The 26,523-nt window shown below is 38.3% G+C and overlaps 1 protein-coding gene across 1 annotated transcript in view; it reads right to left on the reverse strand.

Moving 5' to 3' along the window:
* epha4b (eph receptor A4b) overlaps positions 1–26,523 on the reverse strand; it is a 126,799-nt gene that overhangs the window by 57,939 nt on the left and 42,337 nt on the right. The window contains exons 4-5 of the mRNA XM_051916221.1: positions 5,418–5,573; positions 1,392–1,727 (exon numbers count right to left, since the gene is read on the reverse strand). Of these exons, the coding sequence (XP_051772181.1) occupies positions 1,392–1,727; positions 5,418–5,573 (492 nt within the window). The remainder of the gene's footprint in view (positions 1–1,391; positions 1,728–5,417; positions 5,574–26,523) is intronic.

Here is a 26,523-nt window from a genome sequence, read left to right on the forward strand (position 1 = left end):
GTTGAGCCGGCTTTGGCATTCAAAGTGTGACATCGCATCCAAACCAGGTCCGACACAACACAGTGTTTGAGCGCTGAATAATTTATCAGTCTATTGGAAGCAAAATGCTGCACAAAGTGACAATTTCAGCCAATCAGAACATATTTGATGCTAGATTTTTTAACTGGATTTTTGAACCGGATTTTTTAATCAGAATTCACTGTGGGCGGGGCTACTATATGGAAGCTTGTTTTCGCCATAAAATAAAAAATAAAAAAGGGTAATTAATTTTTATCCCACAAATCTAACTTTCTCACAATTGTGAGATATAAACCCTCCATTCTGACTTTTTTTTCGCAATTCTGACTTTTTTCTCGCAATTGCGAAATATAAACTCACAATTCTGACTTTTTTCTTCACAATTCTGACTTTTCCTCAAAACTAAGATCTAAACGTGCAATTCTTACTTTATTCTCACAATTACAGGATATAAACTCTTAATTCTGACTTTTTTTCTCGCAATTGCGAAATATAAACTCACAATTCAGAATTTTTTCTCACAATTCTGACTTTTTCTTGCAATTCTGACTTTTTTCTCGCAGTTGTGAAATATAAACTCGCAATTCTGACTTTTCTCGCAATTCTGTCTTTTTTCTCGCAATTGCGAAATATAAACTCTTAATTCTGACTTTTTTTCCTCGCAATTTTGACTTTTTCTCGCAATTGCGAAATATAAACTCACAATTCTGACTTTTCTTGCAATTCTGACTTTTTCTCGCAATTGCGAAATATAAACTCGCAATTCTGACTTTTTTCCTCACAATTTTGACTTTTTCTCGCAATTGCGAAATATAAACTCACAATTCTGACTTTTCTTGCAATTCTGACTTTTTCTCGCAATTGCGAAATATAAACGTGTAATTCTGACTTTTTTCTCGCAGTTGTGAAATATAAACTCGCAATTCTGACTTTTTTCTCACAATTCTGACTTTTTTCTCGCAATTGCGAAACATAAACTCACAATTCAGACTTTTTTCTCGCAATTCTGACTTTTTTCTCACAATAGCGAAATATACTCGCAATTCTGACTTTTCTCACAATTCAGACTTTTTTTTTTTCGCAATTGTGAGATATAAACTCGCAATCATAAAGTCCAATTCTGAGGGGAAAAATAATGACTTTTCACAGAGTTTATTTCTTACAATTCTGACTTTATGTCTCGCAATTCTGACATGATAACTCACAATTGCGAGTTTATGTCACACAATTCTAAGGAAAAACATCAGAATTGCGAGATAAAAAGTTGGAATTATACCTTTTTTATTTTTTTATTCAGTGGCGGAAACAATCTTCCATACTACCAAGCACAATGCAACATTTAAAAATGACCACAGAAGAGAGACGCAATCTACCTGTCTGACTGGTGGTGATGTTGACAGTCACTTGTTGTTTAGGGGTCGGGCTCAGATCGGACACTCCGTTCACCGCTTCAATGCTGAAGGTGTAATTGGTGTTGGACAGCAGATCCGTGATCAACACTTTAGGGATCGAGAGACCAAACTGTCTAGGTATGAAATGGACACTATTGCTGCAGGGGCTGCATGTCTTGCCGTCACCGGCGCACTTCCTGCAGTGGATGCTGTACGTGACGTCTCCTCGCCCGCCACTGTCTCTCGGAGGACTCCACTCCAGTGTCACAGAGGTGTCATTTAGGGTGGAGATGGGGTTCTCGGGTGCAGATGGAGGCCCTGGGAGAGAAAATACAGAAATAAAGAGTGCTTTTAATTCAGTTTGTTCTAGACTGGGAATTCAGTTTATGTTTGTATGAATCTACACCAGTGATTCTGAACTATAGATTATGACACAAAAATGGTTTCAAAAGTGAAAACAAATAGGTTTATCAACTTTTATAAGGAGGATAAAACACTTCCAATACTTTATGGTGTCAAAGTCTATAAGATCAAATGGTATTTTGGCTCAGATTTATTTGTCACTTGGTAATATAGCTAATACTAACACAATCTTCGGCCCAGGTCTCAAATAAATCACATTTATGCATTTATGCATTCAAAACAACTTTTCATATAGAGCAGTTCAGTTCCAGAAGTAAATATCCCATTCAATTTCTCTATAGAAATTGATATATGTCTATAATTGAAAACATCTTATTTGTGCATAAACATATTTATATTTAAATATTAATATATTATTTCTCTAAAGAAATTTGTCATATATTTGGTAACACTTTAGGGTCCAATTCTCACCAGTAACTAGTTGCTTATTAGCAAAATTACTAAGATATTGGCTGTTTATTAGTATTAATAAAGCACATATTAATGACTTATTCTGCATGATCATATTCTACATCCCTTAATCCTACCCAATACCTAAACTTAAAAACTACCTTACTAACTATTAATTAGCAGTAATTAGTTTATTGAGGCAAAAGTCGTAGTTAATAGTGAGAATTGGACCCTAAACTAAAGTGTGAACAATTAATATCAATCAATCAATATCAATACCATTTAATTTGTCATATATATCTATACACACACAAAATCTTAAACATTTAATTTGTGCATACATACATTTAAAATAATTTTTTTTTATTATATTAATTAAAAAAATATACAAATAATGATTTTGTCAATGCCAAATCTAGCAAGCAATTTTCATAAAACAGCCCGTACAGTTGAGCAGCTTCTCCTGCACTTTTGATTTTTGCCAACAAGAAACAGGAAACCCATACTGTGCTGCACACCGACTGAGACGACGAGGAGCAAATAAATATGAAGGAAAACCTAGGGGTGCTCCGGTGCTGTTTTGCTGGAGCTTTAACGCTGAATGCTTCCCATATTGCCTTGCTGCAGCGCATTAGGGATAGCATTGATCCGAGGCCATGGAAGGAGGGCATGATAATGAGAGGAGGGACTGAGCAGGGTACAGGGCGCTGGATAGTGCTGCCATGGGGTGTTTTCTTTAACAGTCTGCAACTACGCACAACTAAAGGTTTTTTAACACTACTACACTCAGCAGGGTGTCTGTCAATGAAACAGTTCTCATATGAGTGTGTGAGATGAAAACACACCCATAAGAAAAGAGAATAAGCGAGAAAGATCCGCCAATGCACATATTCCACATGGACACAAACTGTTTTTGCAAAGCCTCAGTAATCAAACCCGCTCATCTCTATTCCTAGACAGTGAAGGTTGCTTTCACTACTCAAAGAGTTTGAAGAGTCTGTGAGAGTTTTCTGGATAGAGGGAGTAAATGAAGCAGAGGAAACCAGGAATCAGGGTGGAGGAGTTTAAATGTCTGTGGTGATGACATTTCACCAGATCTACTAGCTGGTGGAAAGGGAGGGTTCCTCTGGGACACAGATCAGTGTGTGTGTGTGTGTTTGCGGTCACCTGTGGATGAAGTCTATATGTTGCACAACCTGAAGTTCATCCCAGTTACTGAGATTAATGAGAGTGTGACCTTTTAAGGGTCTGATTAAGTTCAGTTGAACTTTGTCTGAATAAACAACAAATATTTCTGTTTCAAATACATGCTGTTCTTTTGAACTCACAAAAATATTAAGCAACACAGCTGTTTTCAACATTAAAGGGTTAGTTCACCCAAGAATGAAAATTCTGTTATTAATTACTCACACTCATGTCGTTCCACACCCGTAAGACCTTCGTTCATCTTAGGAACACAAATTAAGATATTTTTGATAAAATCCGATGGCTCAGTGAGGCCTCCATTGACAGAAAGATAATTAACACTTTCAGATGCCTAAAAAGCTACTAAAGACGTATTTAAAACAGTTCATGTGACTACAGTGGTTCAACCTTAATGTTATGAAGTGACAAGAATACTTTTTGTGTGCCAAAAAAAAAAAAAAACGACTTTATTCAACAATATCTAGTGAAGGGCGATTTCACAACACTGCTTCATGAAGCTTCAAAGCTTTACGAATCTTTTGTTTCAAATCAGTGGTTCAGAGCGTGTATCAAACTGCCAAAGTCACATGATTTCAGTAAATGAGGCTTTGTTACGTCAATGTTTCGTAATTTCAATGGTTCACGTGACTTTGGCAGTTTGGTACACGCTCTGAACCACTGATTTGAAACAAAAGATTTGTAAAGCTTCGAAGCTTCATGAAGCAGTGTTTTTAAATCGCCCATCACTAGATATTGTTGAATAAAGTCATTGTTTTTTTTTTTTTTTGGTGCACAAAAAGTATTCTCGTCACTCCATAACATTAAGGTTGAACAACCATAGTCACATGAACTGTTTTAAATATGTCTTTAGTACCTTTCTGGGCATCCTGCTGTCAATGGAGGCCTCACTGAGCCATTGGATTTCATCAAAAATATCTTAATTTGTGTTCTGAAGATGAATGAAGGTCTTATGGGTGTGGAACGACATGAGGGTGAGTAATTAATGACAGAATTTTCATTTTTGGGTGAACTAACCCTTTAATTAAATATTTAAAACAAGCATAAAAAATGCATAGTCTAATTTGCGGTAAACAAACAAACAAGCATGTGCATAAACTAGGATGTTGTTCACATGCATGTGTGTGTGATTTACAGCTGGTTTCTCAGTAATCACATTAGCACATCATTTTTATTTCCTGGCACATGATTTTCAGATACTGTATAAACAGTCTCATTTCGCTGCTGTTGCCCTAATTTATTTGATCATTACATTAAGTAAGTGTGTGTGTGTGTGTGTGTGTGTGTGGGGGGGGTTGGGTTTGTGTGTAAGTGTGTGTGTGATGTACTACAACTGAAGGTCATTAAGTAGATCCATATGTTTAGCTGCATGCATGATTCGCCTTATCAGATGAATGAGTCCTTTAATTAGGATCTGTCATACGGGGTTCTTTCCTTCTCTTTCTTGTTCATTTCTCTCGTTTTTTCTTCCGCCCTTCATACCCCAGGGCACACACAGATATATATAGGTAATGACTCACTCTCTGGGTCTATATGAGGTGACCTCACCAGCCTTGTAAACGCAGAGCTAAACGTCCAATCTGACGTGATGTATGATGATGAGACAGTGATGAAGGTGAAAATGTACTGAGCCCAGTCTATAAGAATAAATAAGGAAAACAGCCTCCAGCCTCCTCTTATAAACTCTCTGTCCTCCATCTACCTGTCCATCCATGTATACTTAGAACTGTCCATTCAACCAACTTCACATCATTTAATCCATCCATGCATCCACCTATCCATTTACCCTTTTCCATCAGTTCATCCATCTATGCATCCATCCACACATCAATCTATTTATCCATACACTTATACTGTACATTCATGCATTCATAATTACCTCCAGCTGTCCATTCATCCCTCTTTCCATCAGTTCAGATCTCTCTCTGCCGATCAACATTCATGCATGATCTACCTAACACAGATGTATGGTTGTAGTACTGGATCACTCACGGGTGCAGGCCATTGAGCGCGGGTCCATGTCAGCTCTGTAAAACCCTTTCTCGCAGGAACACTCTGAGGCCTCCTCCTGATGGGAGAAGCTGTGAGGAGGACACTTGGTGCAGTAGGCATCCATGGAAGAGGCCTTGTAGGTGCCTGGCCTGCAGGCTGCAAAACAGAGACAATAAGACCGAAATATTAGACATACAGCTTTACAGAGCACTCCTAGAAAACTAAATAAATAAACAAAAAGCATGGAATGGAAAAGACCATTTACAGCCAATACAAGCAATTTACCAAAGGAAATATATGGTTTTAAAAGCTTTTCAACAGTTATCAAGGTTGAGCCAAAAACCTAGGACTAGCTGGCGAGCTAGTTGTTTTTTGAAAGTTGTTTTTTGAAATAATCTCCAATAATTAACAAAGGATTCGATGGACAGCGGTGGTCCTAGAGGCAAAGTTGCTCAGAATGAGGAGGTCTACAATGCGGTATGAATGTCGTGGGCATTTGCGAAAAATCACACAATATACAATCCTTTACATGAAGGTGCCCCCCAGTGGCCGCTTTTTTTCACATTTCTCACAGGCCTCTAGGGCCGTGAGTCAAACAGGCCCAGTAAGTTCTGTTCCGATCGGCCTCCATTAACCTTGCCTGATAGCTGCTCAAACTTCATTGGCCACCACCGGCCATGTTTTTCAAGATAGACAAATGTCCTCAAAGGCAGTCTTGGCACCTTGGACAAAGACACCGCATGCCAATTTTCAAGTCAATCAGACTTAGGGTTGCATAGTTATAGTCATTTTAAAGTTTTTTCTATGTTATAGCGCCACCAAGTGACCAGTCGCCACATCCTTTTTCACGCGACAACACAATGAGCTCTTACATATGTGTACCAAGCTTGGTGAAAATATCTCATTCCGTTCATGAGTTATAGCCATTTTAGTAAAAGTGGATCTGCCCACTTCAAATGTTTTGGCGGCCCTTAGAGACCGTGAATTGAAATTTCAACTTTTTTTGATAATTATTGATAATCAGACTCCAAAGAATCTCACTGCACTGGTTTGGTTCCAATCAGGCAAAAAACCTACGACTAGTTTGCAAAAGTAGGTTATTCAAAAAATCCAAAATACCTGAAATAATTCGCCAACAGTGACGATCGAATAAGAGCCAAGGATTCCAACTATATAAGACACTTGAGCCTACGCCTAACAGTTCAGGAGTTGACCAGGAGTTTGACTGCTGTAGCGCCCCCCATCAGGCTGATCGGGGCGAGTCTTGGTGACGCTGTATGTAGACGGTGTGAGTACTACCAGCCCTCAAAGTTTCAGGTCTCTACGACTTACGGTTTGGTCTGTTCGATCACTTTTAGGGGAGAATGATGATCCTTGGACATTTTAACAATTACAGTAGGGTTTCAGCGCAACCCTAATAAAAAACACAAAACAAAACCAAACAAGACATTCCAGCTACGGATGACTAGTCTTTAAAGATGTGGTCTTCCAGATTCACCTCTATTGTCCACAAATGTCCAGCTTTGACTAACAGAAAAACATGCAAAACCAGCAGTCATCAGAAGCTAACAGGATGAGTTTGGAGCGGAATAAATTCTTTGTCTTACCAGAGCCAGACAACCTTTGAGAAACCTGTTTAAAAACAGTTATTGTTTGCTGAAGTACACACTTCATCTGTAAAATAGACATTCCTTTCTTCTTTTTCTGAGCTGTTACAAAATCCTGTGTTCTGTAAAAATGGGTCAGTCAACACGGACTTAAATAACCATTGCAGAAAAATGAGCCCGAGTTCAGGAATTACGAATAGTTTCTTGTAGCAGAGCGTCCCTAAAGGACTTCACAAAACCAAAACACATCCTTGAGACCTGGATTCAAATTCCAACATTTCCCTGCCTCAGAGTGCACCATGATTATGTTTACAAACCGGAGAACATGACTCTCCTCTCCAAAAACATGGCCATTTCTGAGGAGGAAAACAGTTCGCTTTCTCTTTTCTATTTATCTCTCTGTCTCTATTCCATCTTCTTCACATCTGCCTCTCGCATTCATTTGTTTGCCTCAGAGCCCCAATGGATGACCCAATTTCTCGGCTCCTCTGAGAAGCCGCTGAAATACGTGAGGAGGAAGTCAGCCTTTTACCCAATTACAAATGGAAAGTGTTCACACAAACACAGGCGCGTAGAAGAGTAGAAGAAGGTGGCGAGTAAGACTTTAGCATAGTGTTAGCCTCACTCTAGCTCAAGGCGCCAATAAAAACACCACAAAGGGCTTCGGCATATTCTAATATATGTAAATTTGGAGGCCCGTGTGAATGTTAATGAATTGGAAAGGGCATATTTATTTGATTGCTTTACTCGTCGAGGGGATGTTGGCGGGAGGGAGGTGGTTCGTGATGGTGCGTCTCGTCTCAGGGGTAGAGACGTAAATTCATGGTGCAGTTAAGGCGAGAGCGTTAGCAATCTGCACAGCGAGCAAATTAGACAATCCTGCCGGCCGCCGAGGTCAAGCCATCGCTAGTGTCGGAAACGCAATTCAATTGATGGATCAATGCAATGATGAATTTATCCTCGCCTTGATTGCCTGTGTGAGTGGTGAAGGTCACAGATTTAATCAAGGCCTGCAGCTCCTCTGCTCGCCCATAAATCCACACCTAGCAGAGAGCAGCAGGCTAACCCTGCACCGCCACGATCCAATCTACACCTCGGCTCCTGTGCATTCTCACATCAATCGCTGCTGTCTTGCTTTTCCTCTAAAAAACATGAATAGAAACACAATGTGCAATGTGTCCACTGTTTCTTCAATTTATCACTGGAGTCATCAAGGTTAACTTTTTTTTGTTGTTGTTATTTGATGGGTAATGACACATGCACTTCCTGTGTGAGCAACACAGCTCAACATTTCAAAGCATCTGTGCTCAACATTTCAAGAACTAGTGTTGGAGAGTAACTACTATAAAATAAAGTACTTTCTTACTCAGTATGTATGTTCTAAACTTTCATGCATTTACTTGAGAAGCAAGTAGACTTAAAGTCAGCATGAAATGAAAATTGTGATCTTTTCTTCTCTATTTATGGCCCTGTTTACAGCTGGTATTAAGATGCGTTTCGGTCGATCGAATCACAAGTAGATGAGGGAGACACATTCCCGTTTATACCTGGTGTTTTAATCCGTCTCTTTTCTCCACTTTCAACCACTTCTGTCCTGATTCCTTCGAGGAGAGGGTCTATGGGCGGGTAAATGTATGGGTTTTCAAAATAAGCTCATATGAACTCGACCGGAGAAGACAGAAAAACCGACAGTCGCAAGACCAGCCGTGTAAGAAATCAGGGATGGAGAGAGAACATTGTGCTTGGTACGTTTTTCATCTTCAATCCAAACTTGGGTCTTCAGCCGACAAAGTTTAAATCCCGTCTGGCTAGAGCGCTTCCCATAATGTTTACGCATTAGGTCAGTAGACGGAGAGTAGATGGTCTTTTGTGGCTGTTTGAACACATTTGACCACATGAGCGTCTACACTACGAAAGCAATCCGGTCGAATGTGTTTTCAATTCTTTCAAATCTAGATCAATACTTGTCACTGAACGTTCATTGAGATGATGGCGGCTAAACCTCACCCGTTAGCGAGGCCCTACTAAACCTCAGCATTGATAGCACCAATTTTATTAGACTAGAACTAAATAGTCAGGGAAAAAAGGATCGAATCAGCAACCTTCTAAATACCAACCCTGGAGTCGTAACCACTACACCACACAATCCCATTTCAGTTTTCTGATTCAATTGAAAAGTCAGCCAAATGGGACATTTCATGCCATCCTAAATAGTCCAAACAAACAGATTCAAATTAGGTTCAAGAGTGTGCTAGTCTCGAGTGTGTTGGGCCTTTTGTTGGGTTGTAGCGGGTGGAAAAAGAAGGAGCGAGACAGAAAAAGAGATGAGTAGCGCTGTGCTCTTAGAAAGCCTAATCAGAAGCGGAGCGTCTGGGGTGAAGGCTGGGCACCATGCCGCTGTACGGGAGAGTTTTGGCCTGCTGAAGAGGGTTGCCTGGCTGTTTCTTCCTGGCACTGGTCCACAGCGGTATATCAGAACACACAGGCAGCCTGACCACACAAACACACACACACACACAATCTGAAGCAAATACACACAGGCTCTTATGGCCACAGGAAATTCCCTTCCGCGTACCAATCTTTGAAAGTCTTTCAAAGTGTTTCTGAGAGAAGAAGTCTATGACCTCCAGCATCTGTTTAGATGACTTTCAAAGACTCAGCTTTACCGCAAACATTTCAGTTGTACATGCTGAACTCAAGCAGTGAAAATAATATGACTGGGCCGAAGATTGAATAGTCATAATTTGTTCATTCAGCCAAACCTAAATTATATTCAATACAAATAATTTCAAGCAAGAGTGAAACACTAGAAATTGCTCATATTGGAGTCATAAGGCTTAGGGAAGCCTGATGTTTATTTGAATAGCAGTGTTTGACAGAATTAATGATATAAGTACTATTTGAGTATAATTCTTCCCAACAGCATAATTTTCATGTCAGGGAAAGAGAAGGGTCAGGATGGCTGACTAGTTATCCAATACTTGTCTACTAGTGAGTTTTCTAAGATTTTTTCCTGCAGTGCTTTAAAAATAATTTGTTAATAATACATGTATAATATTAAAATAAACAAAGCAAGCAAGCACTGGAAATAGACTTCTTTTTAGCTTTAATATTTTTACCTGCAGTGATTTATAAAATACATTTATAAAATGTATTAAGAACAAAAAAAAAAAAAAAAAAACTAAACAAAAAACAAGTATGTCAATATAATAAATACTTTACTTAATAAATAATACACTGGGGATATATAGAGAGATGTAACTGCTAATTGAGCGTTTTAGCATGCTGCTTAAAATGAATTTTGAGAACATCCTACTTAGGGTAGCGCCATATTGATTGATTGATTGATTCATTAATTAATTGATTGATTGATTGATTGATTGACTTGACTACTTAGGGTAGCACCATATTGATTGATTGATTGATTGATTGACTACTTGACTACTTAGGATAATGCCAGATTGATTGATTGATTGATTGATTGATTGACTGACTACTTGGCTACTTAAGGTAGCGCCATATTGATTGATTGATTGATCGATCGATCGATTGACTGACTACTTTGGGTAGCACCATATGGATGGATGGATGGATGGATGGATGGATGGATGGATGGGTGGGTGGATTGATTGACAGGAATGAACGAGACTGTGAGGGATAGATGTACAGTGCGTTCAAAGGATTGTACTGTTGTTTAAAAACATACCAACTATTCAGTGGAGGAAATCTTTCTAAAGAACTTTCAGTAGACAAAAAACGTCAACAAAATTTCGGAGTTGTGAAAATGACATGATCTAGAACCTTTATATATCACATGCCATTGCAAAGACGTTAAGTGTATCCCTCACAGCCTTGTTTTCATCCGAATAAAATTCAATATGCTGCATACCCTGACTAAAGCCTGTAGGACTGAATTTTGATCTATATTTCGACTTTAGTAAAGACAACTTTTGGGTGTGATTTCTTTGAGCCACTGTGTTCTTTTTTGAAGTGTTAGAGAGAAAGTGTAGTGTGTGTGTCACAGTCAAGTCCTACATGGAGAAAGTCCCAAATAGCCATCCACAGTGTGATCCCAGAAAGAAACTAGAACTACCATCTGAATCTACTGTAGTCCAACACTAATGACGAGGCACGAATGTTTCTTATCAGTGGAATAACTTACAATTTAGACATACTTGATATTACCCCTTAATGATAGTGAAAAGTACAACCTATATCACTTGAGATGTAGATGTTTTATTATGGACAACTCGCTACCTTACAAACATTAGTGGAGGTGGTACACATGGGACCCCCAAATCTTCGTCTAAGCTTCTTGTATAAGACAGCTCAGGCATCATGCATCACAACAAAGAGATTTTTCAATATTTAAGTATTCTGACTGCAGAGGTAAGTCTGAGGAAGCATAAAGTGCTGCACCCTCTCTAGCTCCGAGAGTAAATCAAAAGACAAGGGGAAGCAAACACTACAGAAATCTACATCTCGGATATCTCCAGCAGGTTTGCCCCATTAAAAATTCATACCCATCTGACTCCCGCTCTTTGTTTATGGCAATCAATAGCTTTTAGATATAATTCCTGAACATAAGAGAAAGGGAAAACGTGATGCTTTGGGGAGGTGAGAGCTGATGAAAACGATCCACTCGTGAGACAACGTTGTTTATGAGACAAACATAATCGTCATTTTAATTTACCGAGCAGCGGTCATCCGTGGAATTTGATTACAGCATTGCTCAAATATTTTATGGCAAGAGCGTTTTATGATGTTCGATAATTGTGTGCTGTGTTATAATAATGCTTGAAGGGGGAAAAAGAGAGAAAATCTAGGAGACGGGAAAGAAATAAAGCAGGATTTATGTTACGTGTATGCATCCACTTAATGAACATGAAATGTCTAATCTCAGCAGTACTGATATCATAGTCAACAGTCAAGTGAGTAATAAATTACAAAATGAATAATTCTCCATTTTCATCTACATATCCTGATTCACTTCCTTCATCTCTTATACAGAAGTCAAACCGGACCTGACAACCCAACGTACGTCCCTGATGAAGTATGACCCGTTCGGGTTATCCGACTGCAACGCTGTCACATCGCATCCATGTATCACTGATTATAATCTAAACAAATTTTCCCGTGCTAATTGGCTATCACAGCAGTAAACAGGCAGAACAGATTTCAACAACATCCCTCTTTATCCAATCAGACGTCAAAGCAGAGGTGTGCATTTTTCAATTACTGGCCTTTGTTCGGCTAGAGAACAAATTCGCAAGACCGAAAATTACAAACCCCACAGCCATCGCTGTGCTCATACATAATGCATCAGTCGGCGTTTGTCTTTTTAAAGGAATGACAGTAAGTAAACAGTGCTCTAGCACGACCCACGCCTCCTCAATAACACTATACCTCACATCAGCATTAATAAAGACAATGTTATTTGCATGGTGAAGACAAGTGCACGCCATCTCAGCCATTTTTTTTTTAGCCCAAATAGTGTACGACTGCTGCTAATTCACTGCTTTTTTATAACAAGTGAATTGCTGCTGAAAGGTAAACATGGAAAATTGCAGCAGCAATCCGATGGCTAGTTGAGCAAATGGGCCTAAAACCTCTGTAGAATATGGATGTGTCAGTCAAACTCTTTCCACAACAGTCTAGGATATGCTAGGGTTTTTTCCCCAACAAGTGTGAAATTCATATGAAATACAATCACATCCCGAGAAAGCAAAACCTGGTCCCCGGGCTAAACAAGTGTGTGTGTGAGAGAGAACGTACCATCGGAGGTGTCTCGGTGCCTCTCGCTACCTCAGGCAGAGAAATAGAAATCACACACTCCTAGATAACTGTGAATTACATCCTGGAGGATGACATCATTACTGGAGTACACACACACACACACACACACACACACACACACACACACACACACACACACACAAAGGCAGGTAATCACCAGCAGTGAGTTGCTTCCTGGTCTGTGTGTGATAAGGCTGTGTGGAGCCTCACAGATGGAGCTCTAAGAGCTGGTGTTACTGCATCATGTGATATCAGGACGTGCACATCACACTCATGGTGGAGGGTGAGGGTCCATCTGATTGCCCACAAACACACGGGGAAAGAAAATGGATGAAGACACTCTATACAGGGCTTAAGATAAGCTTTTCTCTAAACACACCCACACTGGAAATGACAAATTCAGTCGTCACATCTGATGTACTAGTGAAATTTTTGACACTAGTCTATAGTGTAACAGACATTTCAGCAGTGCTGCTATTGTTAACTAAAACCATTAAACATAGTGTTGTCAAAAGTACTGAAATTTTAAAAATGTGACGATGCCAGCATTTCCCCCTAGCATTTTGAGCGCTGTTGAGCGGATTCTTAAACACCTCTGATTGGCCACTGAGTTCATGTCCTCAACAGGCATGTATGTGATTAGTCATTGAGTTCACACGCTTAACAGATATGTCTGTGATTGGCCACTGAGTTCACGCGTTCAACAGATATGTCTGTGATTGGACATTGAGTTCATATGCTCAACAGATATGTCTGTGATTGGCCATTGAGTTCATGCTCTCAACAGATATGTCTCTAATTGGCCACTGAGTTCACATGCTCAACAGATATGTCTGTGATTGGCCATTGAGTTCATGTGTTCAACAGATATGTCTGTGATTGGCCATTGAGTTCATGCTCTCAACAGATTTGTCTCTGATTGGCCACTGAGTTCACATGCTCAACAGATATGTATGTGATTGGCCAATGAGTTCATGTGTTCAACAGATATGTCTGTGATTGGCCATTGAGTTCACGTGCTCAACAGATATGTCTCTGACTGGCCATTGAGTTCATGTGCTCAACAGATATGTATGTGATTGGCCATTGAGGTCACATGCTCAACAGATATGTCTCTGATTGGCCACTGAGTTCACATGCTCAACAGATATGTATGTGATTGGCCATTGAGTTCATGTGCTCAACAGATATGTCTGTGATTGGCCATTGAGTTCACACGCTCAACAGATATATCTGTGATTGGCCATTGAGTTCATGCTCTCAACAGATATGTCTGTGATTGGCCATTGAGTTCACATGCTCAACAGATATTCTGTGATTGGCCATTGAGTTCACGTGCTCAACAGATATATCTGTGATTGGCTACAATGATCAACGCTTCAAAAACATGTTTTAAAAAGACATCTTTGACGCTCTTCATCGAGCGCTTACACAGATACACACGGGAGCGTTTGATATCCCTAATATACCCGCTGATAGATGCATCCGCAGATAAATGCCTGCTTTCAAACGCTCCCGTGTGTATTTGTGTAAGCGCTCGTTAAAGCGTGTCAAAGATGTCTATTTAAAACATGTTTTTAAAGTTTTGATAGCCAATCACAGACATATCTGTTGAGCTTGTGAACTCAATGGCCAATCAGAGGTGTTCTCCACTAGATGTCATCCTCTTATTTACCTTGCGCGACAGCTGGAACTCTGTCATTCATTCTGTGCTTAACATGGCGGATGCAGATGTGCCTTTTAGCATGAAAGATGTTCCAGACAGTTGAAGGAACTGTCAGTGTCCCGACATGGTCACGAAAGTTTATCATTTGCACACGTTTTCAAGTCTTGCCCACTTAGGCATTCAAACACAAGAAGGTCCGAAAGAGAACTTGTGCGCTGTGTGAGAAGTTTCGTAGTAAACATAGTCGGTTATGGCTTATGTGAATGTAAACAGTACAGAAAGACAATGCATGTGTATTAGTATATTGGATCCATGCAGCTCTTAAAGTGACAGCAGCCTAATATTCCTGCTGCTGTCTGTGTTTTTAATGTTGATCAAACTACAAATGACAAACTCACTGCTCTTCACTGAACAATTTTTTTGTAGCTTTAATAAGGATTAACCTTTATTTAATTTCTACAGAAAAGATTATATGCAGTGTTATTTTACTTGCATTTTTATATTGTGCATACCGCGTAGCATACACACTGCATACTAATTTATATAAAAAGTGCCACTCTGAATATCTCCTCATAGCCTGGAGAGAGAGAGTCATGTGATTGGCCTCTGTGGTCATCAGGGCAGTGTCATTTTAAGATAACTCTCTCATTTAATAATCCCTTCCCTTAAGCAGAATGTTTCTATGGGATTACGCACGACCTCGCTATTGAACTTCAATATGGAAAGCATCAATAGACACAGGGTGGGAGATAATGGGATTTGACTTGTCTTAAAGCCTTAGGGGCCACTGTAGGGGTCGAGGACATTCAGCTCATAAACACAACCACTTCCTCATAACTTCCTCCACATTCTGCTATATCATATACAGAGGAAACATGGGTCAGGCCATTACAACTATCTGATCATGGCGCAAAATGCACTTGAGCGCATAACCTTTGAGCTCTAATGAAAAGACGGCTTAGTCACTGATATCTTTCAAAAGGCAATGCAACACAGGTGCTAATGTTATTTAAGAAGAAACAACTGGACTGTATCAGCCAGGCTCGGCGCAAATCGCATTCAAATCTCAGGATATGAAAAACATGGCAGACAATTGTTCCTGCCGCTAATAAACGTCGGAGAGATAAAGGGATTCAATTTCAATGCTGGCTAGTGTTAGATTTCCAGGAACTCTTTTTGTCATTCGCTGGCGGTTGCCTTCACTACCTGTATCTCCATTTACTGTTTATGATTTCATAAAACCATTCCCCGAACGTATTAGAGTTGGACATTGACATAAGGAGCTGTTCCTGAAGGGCTCTAAACAATGACAGGCCTCATTTGTCATGAGAGAGTAGAGTGTATCTGGCAGACAAAGGAGCAGACGGATATCTGCAGGAATGAGGGTGGCGTAGGGGAGTGAGATGTAAAACCAAATCCCTTTGTTTTCCTCTCGGCTTTTGATGCCTATGACAGATGTGCCGTTAACGTTTCGGAACAATACCGTGCATGTGGTGGACCGCTGTAGCGACAACATAATTAGCTGCACTTCCTGTGCAGGAACATAGAAGCTAACAACCTAGAACAAACACAATTAGCAGTTCACAAACCTTGGCTTTTAGCGCCATGAAAGACTGCAAGTGCCACTATTGGGTTAAAGAGATCAAAATTCAGCTTAGATTTTACAGCCTTCAAACAAAGTTCATCCAATCAAAACTATCTGTTTTATGAATGGCAATTAATGTGTTAGTTCAAGCAAAAAAGGAAAATTCTGTAATCATGTACACACAAAAGAAGAAATTTTGTTAAAAAAAAAGTGTTTTGATTTCAAACAATATTGTTTTGGACCCCACTGAATTCCATTTTATAGACAAAAAAGGTCCCTCAAATTATCTTCTCTTGTGTTCCACAGAAGAAAGAAAGTCATACAGGTTTGGCACAACAAGAGGGTGAGTAAATTATGACAGAATTTTCATTTTTGGGTGAACTAACCCTTTAATAGGGATCCATAAAACAGCTAGTTATGCCTCTAAATTCTGATTGGATGTTTTAAGGCAAAAATGAAAAAATAAAAATATTTTTTTTTTTTCTAAAGATTAGGATTCCTGTGATGAGGTTCCAGGTTGGGTATGAACTCTCCCTCCTTCACTTAACATCATGAATGCCTAGTCACACTTTCAATTAATTTCTAAAATCACTCTGGCCCTTACCAGCTCTTACTGTGCCTTCTGGAAACTTCTGATCTGTATATTGTCTACAGCTGTTACCTCACCAGGTTTATAAGCTCTCCTCGGGGGTTACATAAAAGAAAACTGTGACCTGAAATGTTTTGCCCGGTTAGCAAGCACTGAGCTAAAGCTCTGGAGGCCAAATGGAGACATTCACAGCTTGACTAAACGCAACCTGAGTGCCTTCTTTCCCCGTAAGAGCCCAAATCAAGGCTAAATCCTAATAAGCACCGAAGCAAACCAAATCCCCATGCCGCTCCTCCTCATTCCCTCTCCTTATTTCCCTCCTCCAGCTTCTCTCGGAGGGAGAGACGGCAGTCTGCCAATCAGCTGTGAAGAGGACAGCTCAGACACCATGACTCATCAAACCTCAGATGAGAGGGCCACACGCACACTCATATTCAAGTGCTCTTTATAGAAGTATATATAATTAAAAAAATAAATAAATAAATAAATTATTAAAATAAAAAAATACAAATAATTAAATTGCTATAATTATAAATATGAGGAGGCCACACACAGTCACATTCAAGTGCCCCTTTATAGAAATATAAATATATAAAGTATAAATACTAAATTTAATTATAATATATATATATATATATAATTAAAATAAATAAATAAAAAAAAAAATACAAATAATTAAATTGCTATAAGTATAAATAAAATAATAATAATAATTTATATTATATTATATTATATTATATTCAGTTACTAATTGATTTTAATAAATAATATATAAATAAATATTAATATATAGTTTTATATAGCATTATGGAAATCACGAAAAATAACTATTTAACTTAATGCCCCAAGTACAATTTATATGCTTTTTTCCCCCTTCATATTACTTCATTCATGTGTGTCAAAGATTCAGACTTGGTAAAATAAAGTTCTGTGAATGTACATTCAGCATGTGTGTGTTTGTTCCCCAATCTGTCACACACTCACACACACACACACACACACACACACACACACAAACAGATATTGCCGATAGTAAAATGGCACTAAAATACACTAAAAAGGATACTTTAATGGAGAGGAGCATAACTCAACATGAAACTCTGCTGACGGCCTCACAAAACCCCCGCGATTCTTCCTCTCTCACTATTTTCATTCAGCTGATGGGCAGTGGGCCGGCGGGCTGATCTACGGTATTGATTTTGCGTCATCCAGGGGAGGACAGACTCTTTGAAAATCATCTTTAAACTCTTCTCTCTCCTCTTCATGCTAAGCCTGAGCGCTGCAGTGCATCAATAGAAAATCAACATGTCCCTGTTCCAGATGAGCTGAACTAAGGGCTTTTCTCTGTAATAGCCACAGCCGGCCCACAATCATGCACAGGGCAGTTATTCACCCGGGAATCGCTTCAACAAAATGCATTTATCTCATCGGCTGCTGTTTTCTGAGCTAAACGGGTCACTGAATAATTATCTCTGCCAATGATAAAAGAACGAAGGAAGGGGAAAATAACAGCTCAGGCTTGGGGTGTAAAAGAGTAAAGACTTAAAACAAAGGAGGGCAAATGCATAGATTATCAGATGGAGCGCAACAATGACCACACACTTTTTTATGCATTTCATAAAAAAGGAAGCTAGTTGATGTTAGATAATGTTACCTTACTAGGCTGCAAAATCTTACATTAATCCTGCTATAAAAATAGCATTTTACTCACAAACTCGCAGCAGTTCTCTGTGACCTTTGCCCACCTTATCCTCAATTCAGTCATGAATTAATGTGGTGATTATCCCTCAAAATGTCCAAACTGAGCATCTGTGATCCAGCGGGATGAATGGAAATATCCCAGAATCCCCAGGTCAAGCCTCGAGTGACATTGTAATGGAAAAACAAGCACAAGTCTTCACACTCTCACACATGATCAAACAAACACGCACACAAGCATATTGGATGCACAGGTGCACACGTAAGAAAAGAAACTTTAACCTTAAAAACTTAGTGAGTTTACATTGCCCTATTTTAGCAGAGCACCTTCCCAAAACTGAGTAAACCCTTTCCGATTGGGAAAAGGGGAGCATCATGTTTCTCCTGGCTCGCTGAAACTTCATTTCCCATCAGTCACTGGGACAGAAGTGTGTGGGATGAGGCATTGCTGCTTTGACTTGTGGCACCAAGGTACAAATTGTTCTAGAACATGTATATTTAGAAACATGATCTTTTTTATGATTCATTCTAGTTTTGTTGATTTTGCAGAGTCAGTCTTTATTACAGTATTATCCTTAATTAGTATTAGACAGTGTGTAAACATGTACAATGCTAAGTGTACTGTATGTGTGTGAGTATTATAATATTCTGAAAGTCTGAAACAGTTTCACTGATACAAAAATCAAAGATGGAAAAACTGAGACTTCTATCAGTCAAAAGTCTAGAAAAAAAAGGATACCTTCAGATAGACGGGGTGATGGACAGGAAGTCAGGGCTCAAGCTTTAGTCTCCGTCTGCCAGTTTGAGATTGTTATTCCTCTCTGACCTCTGGGCATTGTGCTGGCCATTTGAAATTAAATAAATATTAGTGCAGGAGCTCTGGAGGGGTCAGGGTCACAGTCTGACAGACAGACACAGCAGGAGGCACACACACACACACACACACATCCCCAAAACTACCCGTAAATGTTGATGTGAATACTAAACAGGCTGGGAAGAAAAAAAAAAAAAAAATGAAGAAAGCACAAGCTTTGATTGAGACCTGCTGTTTCATCCCCGTCCCCCTGTAAACACTCTCTGAAAAGTGCTCTGGAAACAGAGAAGGAGCATCCAACTGTTTGAAAGGAGATGGGATGACGCTCAAAAAAGACAGCGAGAGAGAAATATGGAGGATGAGAGAGAAAAGCTCTAGAGGACGAGAAAAGAATTCAGCAGGCTTTCTGCTTGGGTCCAGATACTCAGCAGTGAGCCACACTAATCACTCACTAATTTCATGCATGCCTACAGACACTATAATCACCCAAACACACTACAAAACCCAAATCGATCCCAGCTGCGTTCCTGCTCATGTGCGTATAGCTGGACGCAGCATGTGTTCAGGAACAGAGCCTGAATAAATGAGAGAGAGGACGAGGAACAGAGAGTCTGTGTGCTGGACAGACGCGTGTGCTGCTTCTGACATGTGACGTCTGAGCATACTAGAAGAATACTGAGGACCATCTACAACAAGAGCACATTTATGTGTCAACAATGAATATTATTACATTTCCCCTCAAGTAATTACAGTTTGCATTACTGCATTTCTTGTAAATAAATAAATAAATAAATAAAGTAGTGGAATTAATAGTATTAATTTAAAATAATGTCACACTGCTAACATACACACACATATTGTTAATAATAAAAAAAGATAATAAAAAATGAGAATTTATAATGATAATTTGGGTCGAAAATGTGTTTGAAACCACAATGAAAATAATGTCACAAATTCACAATGTAAAACAAACAAAAAAAAAAAGTCTAAAATTGTCTACTCTAAAAAATGCTGGGTTAAAAACAACACAAGTTGGGTTGAAAATGGACAAACCCAGCAGTTGGGTTGTTTTAACCCTGCAATTGAGTTGTTTTAACCCAGCATTTGGGCTGTTTTTATCTCAGCGATTGGGTTGTTTTAACCCAGTGATTGGGTTAAATGTTTGACCCAACCTGCTGGGTAGTTTTATTTAACTCAACTATTGTTTAAAAATGACTGTATTGCTTGATTAAAATAAACTCTAAATATGTTGGAAATGAACATTTATTAATAAGTTTAATGAATAATAATTAAACAATAAACATTTATAAAATTGCTCATTAATAAATGTTCACCTTTTGATTATTATTGTTTCCTCTAGTAATTATGTGTCTGATTTTTAATTTCCGACCTATTTTGGGTTCATTTTAAGCCAGACATATAGTCATTTTTAAACAAAAGTTGAGTTTAATAAAACTACCCAGCACGTTGAGTAAACATTTAACCCAACCGCTGGGTTTGTCCATTTTCAACCCAACTTGAGTTGTTTTTAACCCAGCATTTTTTGTGTATAATATTATTTTTCTATTATTTTAATTTCTTCTTTTTCTAAATAAATAAATAACTGCAAAATACAACCAACACATATTTTATCAGTCATTGAGGTCGACTGCCAAATGAAGAAAAATAAAACATCAAATTCTGTTTCATTTGAAAGTCTGATGCATCATCGTTAACACATGAACTAATGCTAACAAATGAGACCTTATTGTAAAGTGTTATGAAAACAGCTTACTAGAGAAACAGAGTGATAAAGGAGAGCGAGGACAGGGATGGTTCAGGAGAGAGTGATGGGAGCGGTGTTGTCATGTGTGAGAATGAGCAGTAAATATTTAACGCTGCAGGCTGGGACTCACGTTGCTGCGGCAGGTGCTGCTGTCTGGAGACCGCTCGCTTTCTCTCTCTGCATTTACATCTATCTCTACACCAGATGCTTTCTTACCAAAGTAAACATGCACATAATGTGTGGTGAAACTCAAAACACAAAATGCAAATCACACACTCAAATGTAGTCCTTTCCCGGAAAAAAGGCGGTGTGCCAGGTAAGGACAGTCTTTATTTTTTTCAGGTTTTTATGTTTTAGTTCCTGTTTTTAAAACGATCATGCTAACATCGAACTGTGTTTCAGTTAGACAGTTTGCAGGGTAAACAAGACCATCGCTACAGCAATACACACACACAGAAACACACATACGCAGTTTTGCACATCTCTACTGCCTAGTAGTTTTCGGTCCGTGTACATTTTCATGCCAAGACTACGTCCCGCTCCGTGCCATTTACAGGATAAACTGAGCACCAGTTAAATAAAGGCCTATAAAATTCTGAACCCTCCTTCTGAGCTCTTCTGTGCGTGAAATATCTGACATGAAGAAATACAAACACCCCCTGCTCTCCAAACCTCACATCTCTCGCTGGGAGAGTCGAGTCAAACTACACTGTGTTTCTGAATTCTACACAACTAGCCTAATTTTATTCTCTACTCAGCAGGAACCAGGAGAAACACATCCATTTGGTCTGATCAAATGTTTTAAAAGTATCATTCAACGTCCAAAACAGTATGCGCTTTTAGTCAGGATTCTAGAAAGAAGGAATAACAAGTGTCTAGGGGAAAAACAAAGTGTGTGTATATATATATATATATATATATATATATATATATATAGTTAAGCAATATCACATGAGTGATGTTTTTGTCCCGAATAGAAACGAGTGCAAATATTGATTTTATACAAATTAATATTGTGTTATATTTTAGACACAATATTTTCTTTTTTTTGCTCAATTTTGCCAACAAAAATATTTGTCTCCGAGCAACACACAGTGGTGTTTCGTTTCTGAATGAATCCGTGTTTTGAGCGAATCAATCGGGTGAATCAATGATTCAATGACTCATTCATAAAGAGAGCCATTTACTTCATTCCTGAATGAGTCAGCTGTTTGAACGAATCAAATAAATGAATGACTCAATGATTTACTCATTTAGACATTTATTGTCACCAACTGGCAATTTTAGTTTCTTATTTAGAGTATCATTTCATTAAAAATATATTTATTTCATATTTTCATATTAATAAAAAAAAAAATAAAAAAAAAAATAAAAAAACATTAAGGGTATAGTTTACCCAAAAATGAAAGTTTTGTCATCATTTACTCACCCTCATCAAGTCTTAAAGTTTATGTGTAATAAATTCTATGTTGAATCAAATAAAATATTGACTCTTTGTAATGTATATTTCATGCTTTTCTCATTCAACACAATAATGACTTTAAATGATCATTTGGGGGTAATTTCTCAGCCAAATTTGATGTTTGATTAATTTGTGATCAATTAGATCAATTATCGCTTGACATAAATAAAGTAAATAAAGTAAAGAAATTGTGTGAAATATACATTATTCTGTATATATTTTACATATTGTTATACTTGTATATTTATATTTAATACATATTTATTCAATTATATTATACAACATAAAATTATATCAATGAACAATACAATAGGATTCAATATGATTTTTTTATAATAATAAATAACTTTCTGTTCCTCACACAATATTATGTGGCTTCAGAAGACCTGTATTATAAAGCAGAAGTCATATTGACCAAATTAAGAAAGAAAGAAAGTCAGATTTTGGAACGACATAAGAAGGAAAAATTATGACATATATTTGGATGAAATATCCCTAATAATGATGATTTATTTCCAAAAGGAAAGCATTTGGGAAATAGGGTGTTTACCGAAGTAAATGTAAGTTGGCCTTCCTTTTCCTCCCTTATTGATTTATCTCTTTTATTTTCATTCTCAGTTAGGAAAGTCAATGAAACTGAAATCACAAGATCCAGAGTCAAATTAATTTTTGGCTGCTGTCATTAGAAGTTATCAGGTTTCTGGAAATTACATCCTGGCTCCGTTCATCCGACCCCAGGTCCACATGGCAAGTGACGGACACAGAAACTCACAGAGAAAACACTATAAAACACTGATAACAGGTCTGACCTGACACAATATCTCATCTCTATTCACTCATTCACACGCCGCCGAACTCCAGCTCGAAAGCTGGCAGATTGTCCGCGGGCCATTGTTCCTTTCATCTTCAGATGGGAGGTTATGGATTTCAGATTGAAACTGCATACTGATTCAGATGAAGCATATGCTCCCTCTGTCAGAATTAATAGGAAAAGCTCGCTCCTTTCAGTCTGGCTGATAGGGATTTTAGTGTCCGTTTCTTTGCGAGTACAAATGAACCCTGATGAGCTCTTCCTCGTTGATAAGCGCAGTAATATCCGGGTTTCGCCCTCCGTGGCGGCCGGCTGCTTTCTATTGTCCTGGACTGATTTGACTCATGGAACTCTCCGGGAAGCTTTCCAGACGGCTTCTTTATGAGCTCGGCACACCGATACCAGAAAAAAAAGTCTGTTTGTAACTATATTGCAGAAATAAAACTAGTTATCAGGTTTGATTTTTCAACAAAGTTTGATATCGAAGGACAGGTGAAAAGCTGAAAAAATTCTATCCTTATTTTCAAGTAAACAAGGTAAAGTGTTGTTTTTCAGGAAACTCATACACTACGATCACATATCGTGCATTGTTTGGTTGTTTAAATAATGTTTTGTGCCTTGTTAACCTTACTTGAATGAAGCAAGATGTTGAATTTCTATAAAATCTTTCACAATATATTTAAATGAATTATGAAAGAGTCAGCTCACTTCAGGCAGAAGTTGACTCAAGATTCAATACTTGAAAAAAAAAAATAGCATTAAATACTACTTAAAATGGCAGTAAACTTTTTAAAAACTTGTTTATATCATTTATAAAACTCATATTGCACCAAAACTAATCAACCGAACCTAATAAGAACTGTTTATGTAAACAGAAACCCTTCAGATTTTTATTTACACCTCCCATAAAAAAAAACAGTCAGATGTTTATTCAAAATGGGGTCATTTGTAACACTGTTTCATTACAGTTTGTGACGATTTAGTGACTAATTAACTACATTAACCACCAAATAAGAGTTTATATCACATGTAAATGATGAAAAGCCGCCCATGGTTTGTTGTCTAGCTCTATCAGCTACAAAATATAGAATGATCTAAAGCCTAAAATGCCCGTCTCTCTTTTAGTTAAATGCCAAGAACAGTTCAAATCCATCCAAGTGATCCTGTATTAGTAGGCACTGGTGATCCTTCACATACAGGCATTAATATAAACACTTTCTGTCTGAAGACTCAGTCAAGTTCCTTCAGCTGCCCATCTGACATCAGGTCATTCAGGGTTAAAACCACCGCACTATATTTACACATCTAATGGTCTTACCATGATTTACTTAGCAGGAGCTAATACTTATAGATAAAGATGTAGATATACCCTAGATAGAGATATATGAAATACAGAGGATATAGAAAGTGAGGATGCATTCAACTGATCAAAAGTGATCATAAGTGTGTCGCATCACGTTTTCATCAACTTACAGGGTATAAAGTTTACTGTAGCTATGTGGCCACACAGTTTTTTCTGTCATTTGAACAAAATCTTGTGTTATAAAAGATGACGTGCTTTGCACAGCAGGGTTGCCAGGTTTTCACAACAAAACCTGCACAATTGCTACTCAAAACTAACCCAAAACTAGCCCAATAGCGCTTTTTGGTGGGTTCCTCTGGTAAAATTCGCATTCCAGGGGCTAAATATCATGTTATTTGGGGTCGCTTCAACCTGCGGACATGAAAATCACCAAATATGTAGTGTTTCTTGAAAATGTACTTATTCAACCAACCAGTTGTTTATTTACCATTGCTTTGCAAACAAGCAGAGATGCTCCAAACTGTGTGCAGCACTTTATTCACAATAGAGGGGGGCGGAGTTATGAGGTTTGACTGACAGTTTGAGGAGCCGACAGATGTTTCATAACAAGCTCTTTTTAATGCTTTTCAATGGTTAAATGTTTGCAAAACCCACAGACAGACGTAAATGGTGACCAATAGTAATGATTTATGAAAAAAATAAATAAATAACGAAACATGAAGATACAAGTTTTCTGCCTGACATTGACTAAATGCTGTTGTTTTGAACTTTCTATTCATCAAATAATCATGGGGAAAAAATATATCACTATGGTTTTCACAAAAATATTAAATACTACTGTTTCAAAATGGATAATAATAAGACATGTTACTAAATCAGCATATCAGAATGATTTCTGAAGGATCATGTGACACTGGAGACTGGAGTAATGATGCTGAAAATTCAGCTTTGATCACAGGAATAAATTTCATTTTACTGTATATTCAAATAAATAAAAAAATATTACTGATTTTACCGTATTTTGCCGTATTATAACGGCAGACTTGATGAGCATTAGATACTTCCTTTCAAAAAACTTCTTAAAAAATTATGAAATGTCACCTGATAACTACCACCAAAAAACTACAAACTAAAATAAAGATACAGATCCAACAGTGTAGCTCATTTAATAGATACATAATTAGTGGTCTAGAGGACGGAGGGAGGGTAGAATGAACAGCATGGTGCAGCTGATAAAGGGCTTCGAGACTTGTGAACATGTTACTGTGCGCTCTTGGGACAGAGGTTATGAATTATTGAGAGAGATGAACCTAAAATAAAACAGGGCTGGAGGTAGCTTGAAGACCGACGATGTGCTGACGGGCTGTAGGGCACTTAGTCTTTTTTGTGCCGCCTTCCCACCTCACCGTTATTTAACTGTATGCGTCCACTGTGCTGGTGAGAGCATGAGAAATACTAAACATGAGGTGAAAAACGCAAGTGGTGTCAAATGAAGGCGGTAACATCTGTCCTAATGTCTCCAGTAATCTTTTCTAAATGTCCCTGTTTATTAAAATCAATAAAATGGCAAAAAAGGTGAAGGTAAACATGTAGAGTAGCAGAATAACAGTAATAGCCTGCTTCGGCCAACAACATGATCAAAGGCAGGCGCAGAAAACCGCTCTCTCTATAATTAGCACAGCGATGTCCAACTCGCAGCTTGTGTAATAAAGCTGTTCAACACGCTCCGCTCACAGTATGACCACAGATCGCAACAGCGAACACAGACAGCGCTCTGCTACGATTAGCACTGATTAGCTCACCGCCTCTCAAATGCTGCATGCTAATAACTGCTAATACTAACCCCTGCGCTGGTCGGTTTACAGAGATCTCAAATCAGTTAGCGGTGAGTACTGATAGAAAACACCCTTTGATATTACAACTGCTATTTTTGTGGACATTAGATGCTTCAACCAGGGCTTGACATGAACAGTTTTACTCACCAGACACTGTCTAGTGGTTTTTCAAAGT

This window comes from Ctenopharyngodon idella, chromosome 2, assembly GCF_019924925.1.
Source record: "Ctenopharyngodon idella isolate HZGC_01 chromosome 2, HZGC01, whole genome shotgun sequence".
NCBI classification, from domain to species: domain Eukaryota; kingdom Metazoa; phylum Chordata; class Actinopteri; order Cypriniformes; family Xenocyprididae; genus Ctenopharyngodon; species Ctenopharyngodon idella.